The 23,013-nt window shown below is 43.1% G+C and overlaps 1 protein-coding gene across 2 annotated transcripts in view; it reads left to right on the top strand.

Annotated features, from left to right (window-relative positions):
* The window catches only part of garre1 (granule associated Rac and RHOG effector 1), a 212,231-nt gene that overhangs the window by 137,738 nt on the left and 51,480 nt on the right, over nt 1-23,013 (top strand). For both annotated transcript variants that reach the window (XM_073070469.1, XM_073070470.1), the window contains exon 3: nt 12,659-12,865. In XM_073070469.1, the coding sequence (XP_072926570.1) occupies nt 12,659-12,865 (207 nt within the window). The remainder of the gene's footprint in view (nt 1-12,658; nt 12,866-23,013) is intronic.

The raw sequence follows: 23,013 nt of genomic DNA, 5'->3' as shown, positions 1-23,013 counted from the left end.
TCCTTTTTAAACCTCGATGTATTGTATGGAACGATCTGTTTGGATGGCATGCAAACAATAGCTTTGCATTACCATGGCACAATGCTTTGGAGTACCAGCAACCCGGGTTCATTTCTCACCATTGCCTGTAAGGAGATTTTACACACTCCCCCTGATCACATGCATTTCCTCCGGGTGCTCCAGTTTCCTGCCACAGTCGGAAATCTACTGGTTGCTACGTTAGCTGGTCATTGTAAATTGTCCAGTGATTAGGATAAATCATAAGTTACTAGCCAGCATGGCTTGAAGGCTGGAAGGGCCTATTCTGTGCTGTATCCCAAGCTCAAAACACCCACCTGGCACCAACAATCACTCCACAGTCAAAGTCACTTAGATCACATTTCTTCCCCTTTCTAATGTTTGGTTTGAACAACAACTGAACCTCTTGACCATGTTGGATGCTTTTATGCATTGACTTGCTGCCAAATGATTGGCTGGTTAGATATTGACATTAGCGAGCAGGCGTACAGGTGGCCACTGAGTGTACTGTTACAGAGAAAGTGCAGTGTATATAGACAAAATGCAATCCACCTTTTCTGATACCTTTCACTTCCACCCTCGTCTCTCAAACTCCAGAGTTCAGGCTAATTGTTAATCTTGGAGGAAAATCCTGACTGAAGTTGACCAACTCAGGAATCACACCTGTGATCTGCGTAAGTTATGCATTGGTTTATTGTTGTCAAGTACTGTAGAGTCATAGAGCATTACAGCACAGAAACAGGCCCTTCAGCCTGTTGTTCAGCTCTATAACATGTACTGAGGTTCAGTGACAAACTTTGTATTAGTTATTTATTGAGAAATGGCACGAACAGGCCCTTCCGACCCTTCAAGACACCCTGCCCAGCAACCCACTGATTTAACCCTAGCCTAACTGTGGACAATTTACACTGACCAATTAACCTACTTTGGACTGTGGACTCTGGAACAGTGTGGGGAAGGGTAAGTGTAAGTGATGTCTGTGGTCAGTGGTTGGGTCTTTTAGTTGCACAGTCCCTCCTTTCTCAGCTGCCGTTTGTTCTCTGTAGTACAGTGGTGGTCGCTCTCCTGTAGCACAGCTCCCTCTTGAACAGATTTCCTCCAGGTCTATCTATTGAGTGCAATGTCTTCCCAATTTCTTCAGGTGAGTTTGATGTAACCTTTGAATTGAAGCTCACTGACCTTCCTTCAACTGGAATTAAAGGGCCTGTAAGTTAGGTATCTGAATGTTATGACTGATCCACCAGAGTTGGTATTGTTTTATCATGGTGGAGATGCTGTTCATGTTGGCCTCTTCCAGTATGCTGGGGTTGGTGTGTCTGTCCTTCCATTTTATCATACTATGGGACCACTCAATCATCTGTCAACAGCAGAACGAAAGCTGCCCTTAAACCTGTTGATACATGCTTTCAGGCATGTACCCGATTGGGAAGCGGGAGAAGAAGCAGTAAGATGCTTACTGATCCAGGCCACTGAACCATCCTGTATTCTCCTTCTAATTTCACTGATAAATCAATGAATATTCTACAAGTTAATGTTGGAGCCGTTGGGGGCTGGACCCTCCGGTGCTGCCCTCCATTGTTTGCTTGGTGGAAGACAAGTTGGATTGCGTTCGTCTGTGGCTACACTGGCACGTGATGAGGATCACTGCACCATCAATCTACAGACCATGACACTCAGAGACTCGGGCTATAAAAATGTTTTAAAAATATATAATTTTAAAAATTGTTTTTGTGACTGTTTCTGCTATCATAATTATATGTGCTGTATGTGAGTGTATGTAACTGTGTTTTGCACCTTGGCCCTGGAGGAATGCTGTGTTGTTTGGCCAAATTCAAAGTAAGGTTAAATGACATTGAACTGGAACTTAGCTCGTATTTTCTTCTTGATTGAGTGCACACCCCAGTTTCTCCTCTGGTTTGCAGGAACAGTTTCTCGGGAATCCTCAAGTTACATTCTTTCTTGCTGTGGAGTATGGAGCTACCTTCCCTTGACAGAAGTATGGCTGGATGTTGTCGGGACTAGAGGTCCTGAGTTACTGTATAAGGGAGGTAGACTAGGCTTTATTCCTTGGAACATAGGAGATTGAGGGGTGAACTTGCTGAAGTGAGGCAGAGTTGAGGTGGATGTTTACAGACCTTTCCCAGGGTAGAGGAGTCCAAAATTAGGGGCTTGTGTTTGGAGTAAGAGAAGAAAGTTTGAAAAGGGACCTGAGAAGCAAATTTTTTCATGCAGTGGATGATAAGAAGATGGAACAAACTGTCAACCGAAATGCTTGAGACAGGTACAGTAGTATCATGTAAGAAGCAATTGGAGGGACAGAGCATAGAGGGAAATTGAGACTAGTTGGATGGGCATTGTGGTTGGCATGGCCTCGATGACCTGAAGGGCCTGTTTCTGTTGTATTGTTGTATAACTCTAAGCCTGTCCTTCCCCTTGAATTTAACTTAATCAAATGCATGACCCCTGACTAAATTGTTTGTTAACTCCTGTGGGGTACTTTTCATGTTTAACTACATTGTGTAAAGTCTTGAGTGACTTTAGCTAATAATCAGACAGGCAGTCCTGTAGACTGATGCAAATTCTTGGGTGAGTTAAGAATGGCCTCTTCCTGTAATAGCCCATAGTTACTCTGCTAAGTATTGAGGCAGCTCGACAATTGGCAGTGTGTTGTGATGTGAATCATGTAGCGTGGCATCAGGATTCCGAGTTCAGTTCCAGCGCTATCTGTAAGAAGTTTATATTGTCCTCCCCATGGAGTGTGTTGGTTTCCTCCAGATGCACCGGTTCCTTCCTACAGTCCAAAGACATACTGGTTAGTAGGTTAATTTGCCATAGTAAATTGTCCCGTGTTAGGCTAAGGGTTAAATCGGTGGGTTGCTGCCTGTGCGGCTCAAAGGGCCAGAGGGACCTATTCCATGCTGTATCTCTAAATAAAAAAATACGTAAAATTTTAAAAAAACTGCAGTTACTGTGTGGCTAGAGGAATCGTGTTAGCAGGTTTTAGTCAGGGCTGCTGCTGACGTTTACTGATTTTCCATTTTCCTTTTACGGTGGCAAAGCACTGCAAGCAGTTCCTTCCTTTGAAGAAAAGGTATTTTCATTGCCACTTAGCTAGTGGATGTCTTGGGCACAGCAGGCAATCCTAACATTAACTTCCTTCTAGCAACACACAAAGGAGCTGGAAGAACTCGGGGGTCAGGCAGTATCTTTGGCGAAAAATGGACAGTTAACATTTCAGGTGGAGACCCTTCATCAGAAATCGATAGAGAGGGGAAGATGGCCAGTCTGAAAAATGGCAGGGAGAAGGGATGATCTAGGTGAGGAAGGGTAATGGGCAAATGGATGATGGAAGAGTGGGAATAGTGACAGAGGCTGGAAGGTGATAAGTGGATCCAAGTGAGAGCAGGTGGTAGTTTAGAGATCAGTTCCAGAGTTTTGAGTCCTGGCAGCTAAAGGCTTAGTTGGCAATAGTCAAGTGGTTAAACTTGGATTCCAGCTATGGAACCCCAGATATCTTCAGGGTTGTAGAAATGAAAGTTAGTACAAAAGGGACCAGATGGTAGAAAGATCTGAAGACACACACAAGAATGGAAGGAAATGTTGTATGTCACAGATGTAGAGGCGTATTCAAAATGTTTAGATAGGCACATGAATGTGAAGAAAATAGACGGATATGGGTATTGAGTAGAAGGAAGAGATTAGTTAGTCATTTGATTAATAATTTAATTGGTTTGGTTGAACATTGTGGACCAAAGGTTCTGTTCTTGTGCTGTACTGTGTTCTAAAATCAGCTCTTAAGTTAGCAATCTGTATTTTGAATGTAGATGAAAAAGCAGGTAGCCAACAAGCAAATTAACTCCTGTTCTCTCCTTCCCTCCATGGCTCACTGTAGCAGGACAGTTTCACAAGTTGAAACTTAATTTTGAAGTGCTGTAGATCTGCAGAGCACAAATACTACTCCTGCACGTATGTACTGAAATCCTAGCTCAAGTGCTTCTAAATTGAGTCAGTCTGTGTTAAGCTAGCTGCTGGCGAAATCAGTGCCTGAGAGTTGCTGATCTGATTTACTGACCGGATATGCTAAATGCAAAATCAAGTTGCTTACTGTCCTGGTTCGGAGCTCCTGATTTCTGTCTCTAAACTAGGGTCCCGTATCACATAAAATTAGTTGTTTTGCTACAACGGTACAATGCAGGCATAAAATTACTATAAATTACAAAATAAAGAGTTAAAAAAGGGAAAAAAGGGATTCAGCTAGTGTTCACGGACTGTTTGGAATCTTGTGACAGAGCTGGTAGTTGTGGTGGTGGTGGGTGAGAGAAACTTTCTGAATCACTGAGTGTGGGTCCTTGGTGGTGGTGGGACCAAGAAGAGGGTATGTCCTGGCTGGTGAGGGTTTTCTTAATGATGAATGCAACCTTTTTGAGGTACTGCATAGTGGGGAGTATTGTAGCCATGATGGAGCTGGCTGAGTTTCCAACCATCTTGGATCCTGTGCATTGGAGCCTCCACACCAGGCAAGAGTTGACTGGCCATTTCCCTCCATGTATCTTGCCTGATCTGCTGAGTTCCACCGGCATCTTGTGTGTGGATATTACTGTGAAGTGTTTTATGTTGCACACAGTCAAATACTCACTCTCCCAATGATCCACTCACCCCCAAATGACTCTGTTAACCACCAGACTGCATTAATTATCTTCTCACAGAGAGGAGCACAAGAAAAAGAAAAGCTTGATAGTTCAGGTTCATTTATTTATCACAGTTACATTGAAACATACAGTGAAATGTGTCATTAACAAGGTCACCACAGAAGTGTAGCAGTTAGTGTGATGCTATTGCAGCTTTGGGAGTTCAATTCTGGCACTGTCTGTAAGTTCAAGTCAAGTCAAGTCACTTTTATTGTCTTTTCGACCATAACTGCTGGTACAGTACATAGTAAAAATGAAACAACTTTTTTCAGGACCATGGTGTTACATAACACAGTACAAGAACTAAACTGAACTACGTAAAAAAACAACATGGAGAAACCACATGTATTGCTCATGTGGTTCCATTGTTTAAAAAGGGTTCTAGAAGTAAGCCTGGCAATTATAGACCTGTCAGTTTGACATCAGTGGTGGGTAAATTAATGGAAAGTATTCTTAGAGATAGTATTTATAATTATCTGGATAGACAGGATCTGATTAGGAGTAGCCAGCATGGATTTGTGCGTGGAAGGTCATGTTTGACAAACCTTATTGAATTTTTTGAAGTAGTTACGAGGAATGTTGACGAGGGTAAGGCAGTGGATGTAGTCTATATGGACTTCAGCAAGGCCTTTGACAAAGTTCCACATGGAAGGTTAGTTAAGAAGGTTCAGTCGTTAGGTATTAGTGCTGGAGTAATAAAATGGATTCAACAGTGGCTAGATGGGAGATGCCAGAGAGTAGTGGTGGATAATTGTTTATCGGGATGGAGGCCGGTGACTAGCGGGGTGCCTCAGGGATCTGTTTTGGGCCCAATGTTGTTTGTAATATACATAAATGATCTGGATGATGGGGTGGTAAATTGGATTAGTAAGTATGCTGATGATACTAAGGTAGGAGGTGTTGTGGATAATGAGGTGGGTTTTCAAAGCTTGCAGGGAGATTTATGCCGGTTAGAAGAATGGGCTGAACGTTGGCAGATGGAGTTTAATGCTGAGAAGTGTGAGGTTCTACATTTTGGCAGGAATAATCCAAATAGAACATACAGGGTAAATGGTAGGGCATTGAGGAATGCAGTGGAACAGAGAGATCTAGGAATAACAGTGCATAGTTCCCTGAAGGTGGAGTCTCATGTAGATAGGGTGGTGAAGAAGGCTTTTGGAACGCTGGCCTTTATAAATCAGAGCATTGAGTACAGAAGTTGGGATGTAATGTTAAAATTGTACAAGGCATTGGTAAGGCCAAATTTGGAATATTGTGTACAGTTCTGGTCACCGAATTATAGGAAAGATATCAATAAATTAGAGAGAGTGCAGAGACGATTTACTAGGATGTTACCAGGGTTTCAGCACTTAAGTTACAGAGAAAGGTTGAACAAGTTAGGTCTCTATTCATTGGAGCGTAGAAGGTTGAGGGGGGATTTGATCGAGGTATTTAAAATGTTGAGAGGGATAGATAGAGTTGACGTGAATAGGCTGTTTCCATTGAGAGTAGGGGAGATTCAAACGAGAGGACATGATTTGAGAGTTAGGGGGCAAAAGTTTAAGGGAAACACGAGGGGGTATTTCTTTACTCAGAGAGTGATAGCTGTGTGGAATGAGCTTCCTGTAGAAGTAGTAGAGGCCAGATCAGTTGTGTCATTTAAGGTAAAATTGGATAGGTATATGGATAGGAAAGGAGTGGAGGGTTATGGCCTGAGTGCGGGTAAGTGGGACTAGGTGAGATTAAGAGTTCGGCACGGACTAGGAGGGCCGGAATGGCCTGTTTCCGTGCTGTGATTGTTATATGGTTATATGGTTATAAAGCTACACTAGACTACAGACCTACACAGGACTGCGTAAAGTGCACAAAAACAGTGCAGGCATTACAATAAATAATAAACAGGACAATAGGGCAAGGTGTCAGTCCAGGCTTCGGGTATTGAGGAGTCTGATAGCTTGGGGGAAGAAACTGTTACATAGTCTAGTCGTGAGAGCCGGAATGCTTCGGAGCTTTTTCCCAGATGGCAGGAGGGAGAAGAGATTGTATGAGGGATGCATGGGGTCCTTCATAATGCTGTTTTCTTTGCAGATGCAGCGTGTAGTGTAAATGCCCGTTAATAAATTACATTACGTAAATTTGTAAATTACTGCAAGGGGCCACTTGGTAAAAATCAGCAGCTTAAATCAAATTCCATATACGTACTGTAGCAATGCATTTAAATGGTTGGGGAGTGGAGAAAGAGGGCACACAGAAATGCCCCATTCCCAGCAGAAGATGCTTGTATCCCCACAGTATCCATCCCATTTTGCCTCTCAAATGCTTCTTAGCTCAACACCCTAACTAGGGCAAAGGCTGCCAGCAGCAGCTTGTGAGAGTCCTCTATCTTAGGCCAGTCTTTCAAGTGTGGTCCATCTTTGAAGGTTCTTCCTCTCCCACGAATGAGGTTTTTGGAGCTTCTGTAGCTCTGGGTTTTTACAGGAATGAGTTGCGAGCCCCATGCCCATCCCTCCTCCTTTCATAGCCAGACTTGGGACTGTCTGTGGCAGAGTTCTGTTGTATTTAAGTCTGGAGTTGGTAACCTTTTTTTTAAATTTTTGGGTGGCCACCACTGTGGAGGGTAAAATGCAGTAATAGTTACGTGTGAACTATTTGTAAACTAATTCACATTTCCCCTGCAAATGTGTTCTCTCCCTGCCCGTCATACACGTCTTCTTCCCAACGCTCTCCCCCCCGCCCCATAAAGCCCATGAATGTGTTTCCTGGCAGCTGATCACAGTAACCTTGGCGGGACTGTCTTTGTGCTTCAAGGCTGTCTGATGCAAGAAGTACAAGGCCTCGGTACAATTAGCATTCTTTGTGGAATATTAATGCTTTCTCAATGTATGTGAGCAGAAGTAGCTAATTCCTTCTTCCCAGGCCCCCGGCCCCCCAAACTGAAAAACAGGAGTATTGTTTTTGATTTATAATGATTGACAGGTCCTGTACATTAAAGGAGGGAGGAAGAGGAGAAACAATGGTGGGAGAGAGTGTGCCTCAGGATCTGTCTGTCACCAGTCCTTTTGTTTTGATCAGAAGGTAGTTCACAGGGTTACAGTCTGTCTCCAGGTGTTTTATATTGACTCTGCCATTCTTAATGAGTATGCAGCATTCTTACCAAAAAAATGCAAACCCTTTGAGTTAATTAAAATGTGATGGTTTTGAGAGGAATGGGCAGAGTTCTTGACTAAAGAGCAAAAGGGATGCTACAGTAGTATCAGTAGCATCAGTCTTGTACCAAACCAGATGAGTAAGAAAAGACTTTGCACTGATAGCGAATGGGCCTATGTAATAAAGGACCCCACCCACCCTGACTATTCTCCCTTCTCCTCTCCCATCAGGTAGAAGACTCAAATGCTTAGAGTCGTAGAGAACTGCAGCATAGGAACAGGCCCTTTGGCACATCTAGTGATTGTCTGATCATCTCCTTAGTTCCATCTCCCTGCACCTACCCCTCTCATCCATGTACTTATACAAACATCTCTTGAATGTTGAAATCAAACCTACATCCAGCACTCCCACTGGCAGCTTGTTCCACACTTGCACCACCCTCTGAGTGAAGAAGTTCCTCCTCTGGTTACCCTTAATTATTTAATTTTTCAGCCTTAACACATTCCCCCTAGTTCTAGTCTCATTTTGAAAAAAGCCTGTTTGCATTTATCCTACCTATACCCCTTATAATTTTGTATGCCACTATCAAATCTCTCCTCAGTCTTCTACACTCCAGGGAATAAAGTCCTGACTTGTTCAATTTTTCCCTCTCAGGACCTCAAGTCCTGACAGCATCCTTGTAAATTTTCTCTGCACTTTTTCAAACTTATTGATATCTTTTATGTAGTTAGGTGGTCAGAACTATACACAATACTCCAAATTTGGCCTCACCACTTCAACATTAAAGGTCTGTAATGTATCAACCTCAATCTGACTGTGTGATCCAGGAGCTCACCACTCTCTATGTAAAAGAAAAAAAACGCTGACATCTCCCTACCTATTGCCCTAAATGATGAGTGTTTGAAATATTTCACCATTCCACTGAGAAGGTTGGTAAGGCAATGTCATTGTGCTGCCCTATTCTGATGTGTCTAGCCATGTCATTTCCACTTGTGCCAAAGGGCTTGTTTCTGTGATGTATTACTCTGTGACACTATGTCTCCAAATCAGGTGCTCACTATACTGCACTCCATCATGGGAAGAGATCATCAGGTGAATAGAGGAAAATTTGTGCTCAAGGACTTCGAATGCAATGTCATCAATTAGTAGGACACAGAAACAGGCCCAGCTGGTCAATACCCACCAAGCTTCTCTCATTTGCTTGCATTTCCATATCCAGATGTCTGCTTTAAAGAAAAGACTTTATTCTGAAGATTTAGCTTTACTTGTCACGTGTACAGTACATTAAAACATACAGTGAAATATGTTTGTTTTTTTGCACTAAATCATTTAAGGATTGTGCAAGCTTCCGGTGAAGCATAGCACGCCCGCAACTTACTAACTTTGACCTTAACCACAGGTCTTTGAAGGAAACTGGAGCTTTTGAAGAAAACCCATGCAATCACATGGAAAATGTACAAACTCCTTACAGGCAGTAGCGGGAATCGAACCCTGATCGGTGATTACTGTCCCTGTAATGATTACGCTAATCGCTACACTACCGTGCTGCCTCTGTAACTGTAGAGCAACAGACACAAAGTGCTGAATGGATTCTGCAGGTCAGGCATCATCTGTGGAGTGGAATGAACAGTTGGCATTTCAAACTGAGACCCTTCAACAGCACCAGAAAGGAAGGGGGCATATCCATTCCAATTGTAATGAAGGGTCTCACACCAAAACGTCAACTGTTTATTCCACTCCATGGATGCTGTATGATTTGCAGAGTTCCTCTAGCACTTTATGTGCTTTGCTGAAGATTTCCACCATTGGCAGAATCTCATTTGTTTCAAGAAGAAACAAATCTGTCTAAGAAGAAAAGATGTAATTGCAGCAGGGTATTTTAACTCCTACGCAAATCTCTGCAGTAAAAGCCAACACACTATTTGTCTTCCTAATTGCTTACTGTATCTGTATGTTGACATCCAGGCCCTACTGATCTCAAAGGCTTTTAATCTCTTACTGTTTATATTAAATACTGACTTTTCCCACACTATGTTCGATCAGCTAGTTAACCTTTCTTCATCCCCCATGAAGCCTGCCTTCATTTTTATCAGATAGCCATTGGAGATTTTTATCAGGAGTACTATGTACACAGGGCCCTCAACGTTGTCAGTGATCCCTCCCATCTGTCCAACAATCTGTTTGACCCCCCATCAGCAGACAGCAGGTAGCAGAACATTAGGATAAGAACTGCTGGAGTGGGAAACAGCTTCTTACCCTAGGCAGTGAGACTACTGAACTCCCTGTCACCACTCAGGCCTCATCATGTATGAAGCACCAATAGTGTTACACTGTTTTAAGCTTGTGTCATAAATGCACTTTATTATTTGTTAATTATTTTTGATATTATACTTTATGTATTGTGTATGGGTTATCTGTGCTGTGTTGTGTACCTTGGTCTGGAGGAACATTGTTTCATTTAGCGGTATACACGTATACAGTTGAATGACAATAGACTTGAACTTGATCTTCCTCACAGTCCACACTGCCTTCTGGCTTCGTATCATCAGCAAGTGTTTGATGTTAGCTTTGTTGCTAACTTCAATGCAAACGCCCTTGAAATACCCATGCATTTTATATTTATACTCTGTTTTCATGTTATCTGTGTCTGCTGTTAGGGCGGACATAAGTATTTGCTTAATTGACACCATTTCCTTTCTCGCCCATGTAGTTTCTTGAGTCTCAGACCTTGAGGGAACCACATTAGCCTCTTCTGCTCCTTTCCTTCTATACATCTGTAGATGTCTACTCACTCACTTGCTCTTGTATTGACTTTTCTCCTTTTCAATGAGTTGGTCCTCTGATCATTGTGAAAATTCCCTGTCCCTTTTCTGTAATACAACATTTAACATGAATAGCATGGTAGGGTAATGCTTTAAAGCGCCAGCAATCACCAATTATTGTTCAGTACCCACTGCTGTCTGAGGATTTTGTACATTCTCCCTGTGACCATGTGGGCTTCCTCCGGGTGTTCTGGTTTCCTCCCTCACTCCAAAGGTGTTTAGGTTAGGGCTAGTGAGTGGTGGCATGCTAGGTTGGCACCAGAAACATGGTCCTCAGCACAGTGCTTGCTGATCTGACTTGATGCCAATGACAATTTTTATGTTTCAAAATAACTGTGACAAATCAAATTAATCAAATGTTTGATAAATACAGCTGCCCCATTTTTCATTTTGGCTTCTTTTGCCTTTAGTGCAGGGGTTCCCAACCTTTTTTAAGCCATGGACCAATGCAATTAAGCTAAGGGGTCCATGGACTCCAGGTTGGAAATCCCTGCTTTAGAGGAATATGCTCTATAACATCTATTCATTGCTTAAACGATGACGAGTAGTTGATTATGTGTGCTGTTCCGAAAGCTTCAATTAGTTTGCAATTATCAATTACTTGACTCAGCAATTGCTGCTTCACAATTGTCTTGTGTAGTATTAAGTAACTTTGTGATTTGCACACTATTGAAGCTTGTAGTGTCAGAGTTCAGAGTTCAATTCTTACGCTGTCTGTAAGGAGTTTTGTACATTCTGCTCATCACCGTGCAGATTTCTTCCAGGTGCTCCAGTTTCCTCCCATTCCAAAGATGTGCCACCTAGTGGGTTAATTGGTCATTGTAAATTGTCCTGTGATTAGGCTAGGGTTAAATAGGTGAGTTGCTGGGCTGTGTGACTCATTGGGCTGAAATGTCCTGTTCCACAGTGTATCTTCAAATAAATTAATAGTCATGGTGATGAGCTTAATGCCCATTTTTCTCTTTTTATCTGCCGACAGAGGAAATAATTAAAGTGGCCATGTGTGCTTGATATTCATTGCAACAAAGATGATGCCAGCACTGTGATGATATTTGGGTCTCAGCCCTAAATATCAACTTTATTCCCCTCCATTGGTGCTGCCTGACTTACTGAGTTCCTCCAGTATTTTGTGGGTGTTGTTCAGGGTGTTGGAAGGGAATGGCATTGATTCATTGAACGGAAGTCTGGAATTATGGAATCTGATGAGAAAGAAAGATGAAGAGTAACCAAATCCGGGAGGTACAGTGGGCAGTTGGGAGCACATGGGGGGGTGTCAAGGGGACCCTGTGGGAGGAGAGTCAGTGGTGCCCTTCCCCAGGGCATCACTGCTCAGTACAAGAGGACATGGTTTTAAGGTAAGGGGTGGAAAGTTCAAGGGGGATATTAGAGGAAGGTTTTTTACTCAGAGAATGGTTGGTACGTGGAATGCACTGCCTGAGTCAGTGGTGGAGGCAGATACACTAGTGAAGTTTAAGAGCCTACTAGACAAGTATATGGAGGAATTTAAGGTGGGGGGTTATATGGGAGGCAGGGTTTAAGGGCCGGCACAACATTGTGGGCCGAAGGGCCTGTACCGTGCTGTACTATTCTATGTTCTAGAGTGTGCAGTAGGTAGGGGAGGGGAAAGGAGCTGGGTTCTTGGGGGACAAACAACAAACTGCAAATACAAGTAGAAAGAAAAAAAAGTAATAATAAATAAGTAATAAATATCGAGAACATGAGAAAAAGGTCCTTGAAAGTTATGGGAACAGTTGTGGTGAGTAAAGTTATCCTCTCTGGTTCAAGAGCCTGATGGTTGAGGGGTAATAACTGTTATTGAACCTGAGTCTCTTATACCTCTTGGGCATTGTGTTTCCATACCAAGCCATGATGCAACCAGTCTATTGAGGTTTGTCAGTGTTTTAGATGACATGCTGAATGACTGGTCCAGCAGGTTTGCTGTTGGATGGGTTAACTCTCTGCTCTGACTGCTCTCCAGTGATGTGTCTGTGTCCTTTCCCTCAGGTGCTGGGCCGGTGCTTCCTGACCGTCTTGCAGGTCCACGTCCAGTTCCTAACCCAAGCACTGCATCGAGTCCAGCCAGTCGCTCACTCGTGCCTGGCGGAGGCCCAGGCCCAGGAGAGGAAGAGTGCCGCGGGCGCTGAGGCAGTGAAGGTTGGCCGTGCTATGGAGCTGGATGAGGCTGTGAGGTCCTGGGGAGGAGCCTCTGAGGTAACTGTTCCCTCAAAATGCAGCCTGAAATGCTCTCTGTATTCCAGAGGGCTGAGAAACAGCAGAAAAATTTAAAGAGTGCAGCCAGGAATGTGAGGGTTTGCAACTCAATAATGAGCATCTGACCAGCTAATGTTTTTGGTGTTAGAGCCTGCAGGTTCCTTTCTGTACTCTGGAAAATGGCAAAGGCAATATTCTGTTTCTTGCCCTCTTGAGTAAAGATATAACTGTGTTCAAAGAAAGCTCGAACACTTTTTTGAAGTTCTGGCTTCTCTCTAATCCCAGTGAAGGGCCTCAGTCCTTATCAATAAAATTCAGTAAGATTAGAATTGTTGTTCTGCTTAGTCCCATTGATCTGCATGTAGATCATAGCCCTACATTCACCAGCTATTTATGTACTATCCAAACCACTTAAATATTGAAATTAAACTTGAATCCACCGTTTTCGCTGGCAGCTTGTTCCACACTCGCACCACCCTCTGAGTGAAGAAGTTCCCCCTCAGGTTCCTCTTAAATATTTAATCTTTTACTCTAAACCCATCACCTAGTCTTGTGAATTTCCTGGCGAATCTCCTGAAAACCTGGTGAATCTCCTCTGCACTCTATTGCTACCTGTTACGAACCCCGTAACTGGGTCACTTACCAGCAAAGATAGAGAGGTCCGTTGAAGTCTGATGGTACTATTTTTAACAGTATTTATTGGTAAAAATACACAAAAATAATATCAATGCAAACATACAGATACTATACATCGTCAATACCAGATCTAAAAGTGCGGGTATAATAATAATCAATAAGAAATAGCTCTATCGTTGTCTAGGGGATAATGTATTGTCCGATGGAAATATAAAAGTCACTCAGTTCATTCAGGCTGCAGCTTTTTGGTTGGAGAGAGAGACAGATTTTTAGAAACTTGCCAGCTTTCCTTTATCCGATCTTGATCCGTATTCGTCCTTTAGCGAGGCCGTTCCATGGAAGACTTGTCATCCGGGCAAGGATGGACACACACAAGCCCCCACCGGTCTCATACGTTTCTCCTGTATGAGAAAATCCTATTCTGTAATAGGATGGTGAATGGGACTGAGGGATGCTCTGTAATGAGACGGTGAATGGGAATGAGGGATGCTCTGTAATGGGACGGTGAATGGAACAGAGGGATGCTCTGTAATGGGATGGGAGAATGGGACTGAGGGATGCTCTGTAATGGGATGGGAGAATGGGACTGAGGAATTGCTCTGAAATGGGATGGGGGAATGGGACCAAGGAATTGCTCTGTAACGGAACAGTGACAGAAACCGGTCACACGTCACGGATTATATAATGGGAGAAGGGAACACAATCCGGCCGCATGTCACTGATTATATAATGGGAGTAGGGAACACAATCTGGTCACATGTCACTGATTATATAATGGGATTATAATGATTATAAAAGAGGTTTGTTCCCCAGACCCTCTTTTATCCTTACTCACGGGGTCTCAGATGTCAATCAGGTTGGGATGATGCAATCCCTCAACCAGCCCACTCTGGTCATTCCTTGAGGGCTTCAATGAATAGTACAATACTCAATACACAATTCCGTCTCCAAGAGACAATGGCCGTTATCAATGGTTCCGCCTTTCTGGGGCCAGGACACGCATTCCAAAACCTGTGTATTCTGGACGTCTCTCTCTCATTTCCTGGGTCCCAGACCCGAATTAATAGCAATCTTGCAATTCTTGAAAAGGAGGGGGCTACTTTGTACCCTTCGGCCCCTCAGAGTTGTGGCACATTCATAACATACCGCAGCCTTTCTATAGTGTGATGACCAGAATTGTACAATATTTCCTTTTCTTTTACCCAATACCCCATCTATCAAGGCAAGCAACTCACATTCTTCACTACCTGATCCACCAGCGTCGTCACTTTCAGGGAGCCATGCACGCACTATAAGGTCCCCCTGTGCATTGGTAGGTCTCTGCTATTTACTGTCTATGTGCAGCCAGAATTAGATAACCTGAATGCATTACCTCACACTTCTGTCCGAGACCTGGTCACACTGTTGTGTTGTAACCGATCACCTGTCTGCTTTTATTTCTGTAGCTTTGCACGTCTGCCATACAGCATCTGGAAAACGCTTTGGTGACTTTCTGCCACTGGGAATCTAAGATATTCATGGAATCTTGGATCACGGTTTCAATTGTATTATTTCTGAAAGTAGAAAAGCAGCTGATTGTAACCAGGCCACAGTGCAGTGTTGTCTATCATGCTCTTGTGCTAACTAACTTATCCTTTGCTGCCAGCCTTCCCTTCGCCTGCAGCATACCTGTGAGCGCAGCAGTTAGCATAACACTTCACAGCACTGCTGAGCACCAGTCAAGGTTTAATTCATGCAGCTGTCTGTGAAGAGTTTCACTAATCTCTCCATGATTGCATGGGTTTCCTCCCACCTTCCAAAGACATGCTTGTTAGGGTTAATGAGTTGTGGGCATGCCTTGTTGATGCTGTAAACACAGTGGCACTTACGGCCTGCTCCCTGCATTTCCTCAGACTGTGCTGCTCATCAACACAAATGAAGCATTTCACTGTATGTTTCAATGTACACATAACATATTAAGCTCATCTTTAATCTTTATCCCCAGGGGACCAGATGGAAACATTACTAGCCTATCCAGTCACAGAGCTCTCTCCCACAAAGTTTCTGAATTTTTCTTTTGTCCATCTGGGAAAAGTCAGGAGCCATCCATGCAGAAAGAATGAATGCATTTTTCCCAATACAGTAACATTCTTGAGGTGAAAACAGATAACTTCCTGGGAGGGTAACAGCAACTCTTGCATTTTTCAGCATGCTCCTCCTTCCTTGCCACTCCCTCGGGGTTGAGGCTTCCACTCTGGTTATTTGGGCTCTGAGGTGGCCCAAGAGGCTTGTGCGGGATCCACAGAACTTGTCATGGCTGGGATAGAAGCAGGTTGATGGGACTTGCCTGCGAGAGATGGTGCAGCTCTTGAACTCTTTACAGTGAACTTCAAATGATTAAGATTCAGACCACCAGCACTAAACTAGGGGAAGAGTGAAACCCAAGCCTGTGGAACTGAACACTTGCTCCCATTTTGCGACCTCATTTTCTTTTATAGGTGATACTGATGTTGGGGAAGGAGGGAGAGAGATGGTAAAGGCTTGAGTAAATAGCAGTATTTCAGTGGAGTAAAAGAAATTGCAATGGTATGAGAGAGGAGTTGGCCAAAGTAAATTGGAAGGAGATGCTGGCAGGGATGACAGCAGAGCAGCAATGGTGTGAGTTTCTGGAAAAAACGAGGAAAGTACAGGATAGATATATTCCAAAAACAAAGAAATGCTCAAATGGTAAAATAGTGCAACTATGGCTGAAGTGGGAAATCAAAGCTAATGTAAAAGCAAAATAGAGGGCATATAACAAAGCAAAAATCAGCAGGAAGATAGAAGATTGGGAGGCTTTGAAAAACCTACAGAAAACAAGTATGTAAAAACTAAAAGTGACAAGAGTGCATGTAGGACTGCTAGAAAATTAGGCCAGAAAATAATAAAGGGGGATAAGTAGATGGCAGATGAACTAAATGAGTATTTTGCATCAGCCTTCACTGTGAAAGACACTAGCAGTGTGCCAGATGTTAAAGTGTGTCAGGGAAAAGAAGTGGGTGCAGTTACTATTATAAGGGAGAAAGTACTCAAAAAGCTGAAAGACCTAAGGGTACTTAAATCACCTGGACCGGATGAACTGCACCCTAGGCTTCTGAAAGAGGTAGTGGTAGAGGTCATTGAGGCATTCGTAGTAATCTTTCAAGAATCATTGGGCTCTGGCGTGGTTCTGGAGAACTAAAAAATTGCAAATGTCACTCCACTCTTCGAGAAAGCAGGAAGGCAGCAGAAAGGAAATTATAGTTCAGTTAGCTTGACCTCAAGATTTTAGAGTCAGTAGTTAAGGATGAGCTTATGGAGGGCTTGGTGTCACAGGACAAGATAGGACAGAGTCAGCATGGTTTCCTTAAGGGAAAATCTTGCCTGATGAACCTGTTAGAATTCATTGAGATTATAAGTAGGATAGGTAAAGAGGATGCAGTGAATGTTATACATCTGGATTTTCAGAAGATCTTTAACAAGATGCCACACGTGAGGCTGTTTATCAAGATAACAGCCCATGGTATTACAGAGAAGTTATTAGCATGGTTAGAGCATTGGCTGATTGGTAGGAGACAGCGAGTAGGAATAAAAGGATCCTTTTCTGGTTGGCTGCCAGTGACGAGTGATGTTACACAGGGGTTGGTGTTGGGACCACTTCTTTTTATGCTGTATATAAATGATTTAGATGATGGAATAGATGGCTTTGTTGCCAAGTTTGCAAATGATATGAAGATTGGTGGAGGAGCAAGTAGTATTGAGGAAACAGGAAGACTGCAGGAGGACTTAGACAGATTAAGAGAGTGGCAAACGAAATACACTGTTGGAAAATGTATAGTATGCCTGACCGGCTGAGTTCCTGGAGCATTTTGTTTGTGTTCTGGCATTGGAGAGGGTTCAGAGGTTCACAAGGATGATTCCAGGAATGAAAGGGTTATCATACGAGGAACATTTGATGGCTCTGGGTCTGTACTCGCTGGAATTTAGAAGGATGGGGGGGATCTCATTGAAACCTTTCGAGTGTTGAAAGGCCTAGGCAGAGTAAACATAGAAAGGATGTTTTCCATAGTGGGGGGAGTCTAGGACAAGAGGGTACAACCTCAGGTTAGAGAGGGGATCCATTTAAAACAAAGATGCGGAGTTATTTCTTTAGCCAGAGGGAGGTGAGTTTGTGTAAGTTTGTTACCACAGGCAGCTATGGAGGCCAGGTCGTTGGGTGTATTTAAGGCAGAGATTGATAGGTTCTTGATTGGCTACAGTATCAAAGATTACGGGGAGAAAGCCGGGGAGTGGGGCTGAGGAGGGGAGAAAAAGGATTAGCCATGATTGATGGGCCAAATAGCCTCATTCTGCTCCTATGTCTTATGGTTTTATAGAATCATACAGTGAAATGTCTTGTTTCCATCAATGACCACAGTCTGAGGATGTCCCGTGCACTGCCCACAAGTATCACATTATTTCTGGCACCAGCGTAGCATGCCCACAACTTACTAACCCGTACGTCTCTGGAATATGGAGGGAAGCCGGAACACCCAGAGGTAGTCCACATGGTCACAGGGAAAACGTACAAACTCCTTGCAGACTGATTACGAACCCATACCATTGTTATCTGAAACTTCTTTCTTCAGCTCCACCTTAATTCTGGTGATTAAATTAAATTCATCATCACGTTACTGACCACTCTGCTAACGTGCTACTCAGCCCATCTATTCATCTCATTACTCTATACTGTGTGATTAGAACTCTGTTCAGCTCTCTATCCCACAGGAAACTTGTCTCATTAATTATCCCTTGCAGCTCAACTTTCAGCATGGCAACATCCTGATCATTTCCTTGGCATCCTCTCACATCCTTCTTTAGTACAATAACTCAAACTACTGCCTCAATGGTATTCGATGCTGTTTTGAGTTTCTCTTGCATTCTCTCTCTCAGCCCATGTGTGTTACCACCTGCCTTCTGAGGTCTACTGTCAAGCACCTAACTGCCTCTGTTCCCCTGTCTGCTAGAATCCCTCCACATCATGTATTACCTTGCCTTGTTTTTCATAACCAACTCCATCTGTGTTTCTGAGACAGTTCAGTGATACGTCGCCAGTCTCTGCAGCATTATTCAAGTCCACTGGCAGATCAGCAGGCCAGTGTCAAATGTCACAGCCAGTGTTCCTCTAACAAAAATTTTGTGCTGTACAATTTTTTGCCCAGTAACAACAGCATCTGAGCACTGAATAACTTCTTCAATAAAAACAGTATAAATATGCCAGTTCTAAATTGTGCAGACAAGTCATCACAAACTCCATGTTGTCACACCGTCTGCATCGGAAACTGGAAAAGGAAACTGATTGTGTATGATTGTGAAATGTATTCAACATGCCAGCAAAGCAGAGGGTGACAGCCTTTTGTGTGCACTGTAAATTCTTTTGTGCACTAGTAGCAAAGGTTGTGTGCGTCACAAACACTTTAGAGGGAACATTGGTCCAGCATAGCAACAGGCTGACTAAATGGACTACCTGAGCTAGACTCATTTGCCAGCATTTGGCCCAGATCCTTTTCTATCCATGTACCTGTCCAAGTATCTTTAAATGTAATTGTCCTGTCCCTGGCCACTGTGACCTCAGCTGTTGGCTTTGATGGATTGGCTACGTCACTCAAATGCCCCATGCCAGACTCCTGAAGCAGATGCCATACTCCCAGCTCTATCATGGTAAGGGAGAAGTAGGCCGGCAGAGGAAATGACTCAAGTATGTTCTCAAAGCTCACTTGGAAGAAATGTAACATTCCTGTGGGCTGAGTGAACCCCTGGCCCATGACTGCTAGGTCAATCTTGGTCATTCACGATAGGACTGGGAATCTCAGAAGCCCCATGTTATCAAACTGTTGAGTGGATCTCCCTTATTTTTAATTCAGAAGGTGCAGGATAGACACATCTCAAAGTATGTGCAAGTCAAAGCCAATATATAAAAGCACAAGAGAAGGCATTTAATAGTATAAAATTAGTGGGAAGTTAGAGGATTGCTAAGCTTTTAAAAACCAGCAGAAGACAACTAAAAAAAGTCATAAAGTAGGAAATTTTGGAATATAAAGATAAGTTAGCTAGGATACCAAAAGTTTATTCAGATAAAGTGTAAAAGAGAGGTGAGAGTAGATATTGGACCATTGGAAAATGATGCTGGAGAGCTCGTGATGAGGGACAAGGAAGTGGCAGAGGAACTGAATAAGTATTTTGCATTAGTCTTCATTGTGGACGATATTGGCAGTCTGTCTGAAGTTTGAGTGTGTCAGAGACCACAAGTGAAAGCAGTTGCTGTTACTAGGGAGAAGGTGCTTGGGAAGCTGAAAGGTCTGAAGGTAGATATGTCACCTGGACCAGATGGACTACACCCCAGGGTTCTGAAAGAGGCTGCTGAAGAGATTGTGGAGGTATTATTAATGATCTTTCAAGAATCAATAGATTCTGTCATGGTTCCGGAGGAATGGAAAATTGCAAATGTCACTCCACTCTTCCTGAAGGGAGGGAGGCAGCAGAAAGGTTAGTTAGCTTGACCTCAGTGGTTGGGAAGATGTTGGAGTCAATTGTCAAGGATGAGGTTTCGGGATACTTGGAAGCACAAGACAAAATAGGCCAAAGTAAGCATGGTTTCCTCAAGAGAAAATCTTGCCTGACAAATCTGTTGGAATTCTGTGAAGAAATAACAAGCAGGGTAGACAAAGGGAAAGTGGATGTTTTGTACTTGGATTTTCAGAAGGCCTTTGACAAAGTGTGCAAATGAGGCTGCTTAGCAAGATAAGTGCCCATGGTAAAGCATTGGCCGATCAGCAAGAAGCAAAGCATAGGAATAAAGGGAGCCTTTTTCGGTTGGGTTAGGGTTAACCCTAACCCTAACCCTAACCCAGTAGACCGAATGGCCTCATTCTGCTCCTATGTCATATAGTCTTGTAGTCTATTCTAAAGATGAACTCGTTCTCCCAAACTACCTTGTCGAAGTGGAGTTTATTATCATCTACACAAGTCCATGTATGCATAGGTGCAGCAGCATCCGAGGTACATCACATCTAAAAGTAGCATTCACAAGAAAAGTGTAAATTATACATGCATTTTACAAGGAAGAACAATTAGTACAAAGAAAAACAAGATCCATTTTCATGTAACGTGATCATTGAGTTGTTAAACTGTATTGTTTTGGGTTCTGCCAGTTGGTTCAAGAACCTGGTGGTGTGGGACTTGAAGCTTCTGTACCAGTTGCCTGATGGGAGCTGCGCGTAGATAGAATGCCCTAGCTGACAGGTCTTTGATGATGGATGTTGTCTGTTTCAGGCAGTGGCTCCTGTAGATACTACCAATGGTGGGGAGGGACATGGCCTGTGATGTATTGGGCAGAGGCCACTACCCAATGCAGCTTCTCCCCAGTCAGGTAGCATGTTGGATATGTGTCACTGAAGCATGGTTTGTGTAAAGTGGTCATAGTGTTACCAAGCTGCAGTGATTAGGGTTATGCTGGTCAGTTCAAGTTGGAATGGTTGACGTACGTAGCTATTCCTGAACCAGATGGTGTGGGATTTCTGTACTTCTATCTGGTAGTAACAGCAAGAGGGTGGTTAGAATCTCCATCCTGCTGCTTGGCCAAGCTGCACAAACTCGTATATTGTTGTGTCAAAGTTACCAGATATCAGAATTTATTTGCTTATCTCTTTAACACAGCTTTTGGGCTTTCTTTGGCTAACTCTTCCAATTCACAATAGCTAACTTTGATTTGTTTTGTCTGACAAACTTGCAGTCTTTTTTCACAGAGAAGGCTATAAGTGCTTTAATCTGATGTGTTATCAATGTATTTTAAATCTTGTAAAGATAATTCCAGAGAATATTTCTGTGCTATTTTTAAACATAGAAAACCTACAGCACAATACAGGCCCTTCAGCCCACAATACTGTGCAGAACATGTACTTTAGAAATTACCTAGGGTTACTCATAACCCTCTATTTTCTAAGCTCCATGTACCTATCCAGGTGTCTCTTAAAAGACCTTATTGTATCCGCCTCCACCACCATCGCTGGCAGACCATTCCACGCACTCACCATTCTTTGCGTTTAAAAAAAAAACTTACCCCTGACATCTCCTCTGTACCTACTTCCAAGTACCTTAAGACTGTGCCCTCTCATGCTAGCCATTTCAGCCCTGGGAAAAACTCTCTGATTATCCACACGATCAATGCCTCTCTTCATCTTAAGTCATCCTGCACAGCAGCTTTGAGTGTCCTATGGACTCGGACCCCAAGACCCCTCTGATCCTCCACACTGCCAAGAGTCTTACCATTAATACTGTATTCTGCCATCATATTTGACCTACCAAAATTAAAACTAAGGAATGATTTGTTTTTATTGTATTAAATGCCTTTCTGGGAAAAGCTGGTTGGGAAAGGGAGAGCATCTGGTACGGATATCCTGTTGAGTGGCTGGATGTTGAATAATGTGTTGAACTCGGCCACTGTTTGTTAGTTTAAGTTTAATCTTTCTTTTCCCACTTATTCTAAAGAGAATTTTACACAATTTGCTAATCTCACATCATTCTCTCTCTGCTAAAAGTGTTTTGAGTTCTTGCAAACCTTTATTGGTTCATTATGCCTGTTTTTTGCCTATTCTGAAGTTGCACCTTGGAAGGAAAATATCTATTGGACAATAAATTATCCCATGACCAGGAGGGGTTTCCTCAGGTGCTCTAGTTTCCTCCAACGTCTCCAAAAGATGTGTGAATTGGTAGGTTATTTGGTGGTAGTTGTCTGTCATGTCTGACAATGACAGAAAACCTGTGGGGGAGTGGGAAAGCCACTGCACTGAAGCCGTTCTGCTCTTTTGATCTCGGAAGACTGGGTCTAGTGATACGAGTAGTTGTCACAACTGGAGTCTTTCTTGGCTGCAGTGGATGACCATGATTATTTCAGTGCCTCGTCACGCCCTTCATTTCTCATAGAGCTTTGTAAAACCGCCTTCCTGGCTGATGGATATCACCGTAGATCTCATCAGCCTGAGCTGACTTTGCATGCTAGGACAGACATGTCCCTATTTTACCAGGGTGTGAGCCCCACCAGCTACTCTCACTTGATTTAGCCTGTCTGTTCCCACTATAAATTGCCCCTAGTGTTGGGCTGAAGGTAGAATCCTGGGGGCGTTGTTGGGAATGTGAAGAGATCAATTCGCAGGGAATAATTAACATGGAATAAAGATTAAAGATCATTGTATTTGTCGCATATAAATTGAAACATACAGTGAAATGTGCCGTTTGCTTCATCATTTGTGATTTGCTGGGGGCAGCCTTCAATTGTTGCCATGCTTCTGGCAGCAACTTAACTCTAACGTGTAGCAACGCATACAGAATGATACAGGAACTCAACGGGTTGGGCATCATCGATGGAAATAAGCAAACACTCAATGTTTTGAGCTGAGATCCTTCTTCAGGGCTAGAAGGGAGAAGTTGCCAGAATAAAGGGTGTGGGGGAGGGGAAGGAGGACTAGGTAGAAAATGAT

The sequence above is a fragment of the Hemitrygon akajei genome, chromosome 17, assembly GCF_048418815.1.
Source record: "Hemitrygon akajei chromosome 17, sHemAka1.3, whole genome shotgun sequence".
NCBI lineage: Eukaryota > Metazoa > Chordata > Chondrichthyes > Myliobatiformes > Dasyatidae > Hemitrygon > Hemitrygon akajei.
This window is presented reverse-complemented; position numbering and strand designations above follow the sequence as displayed.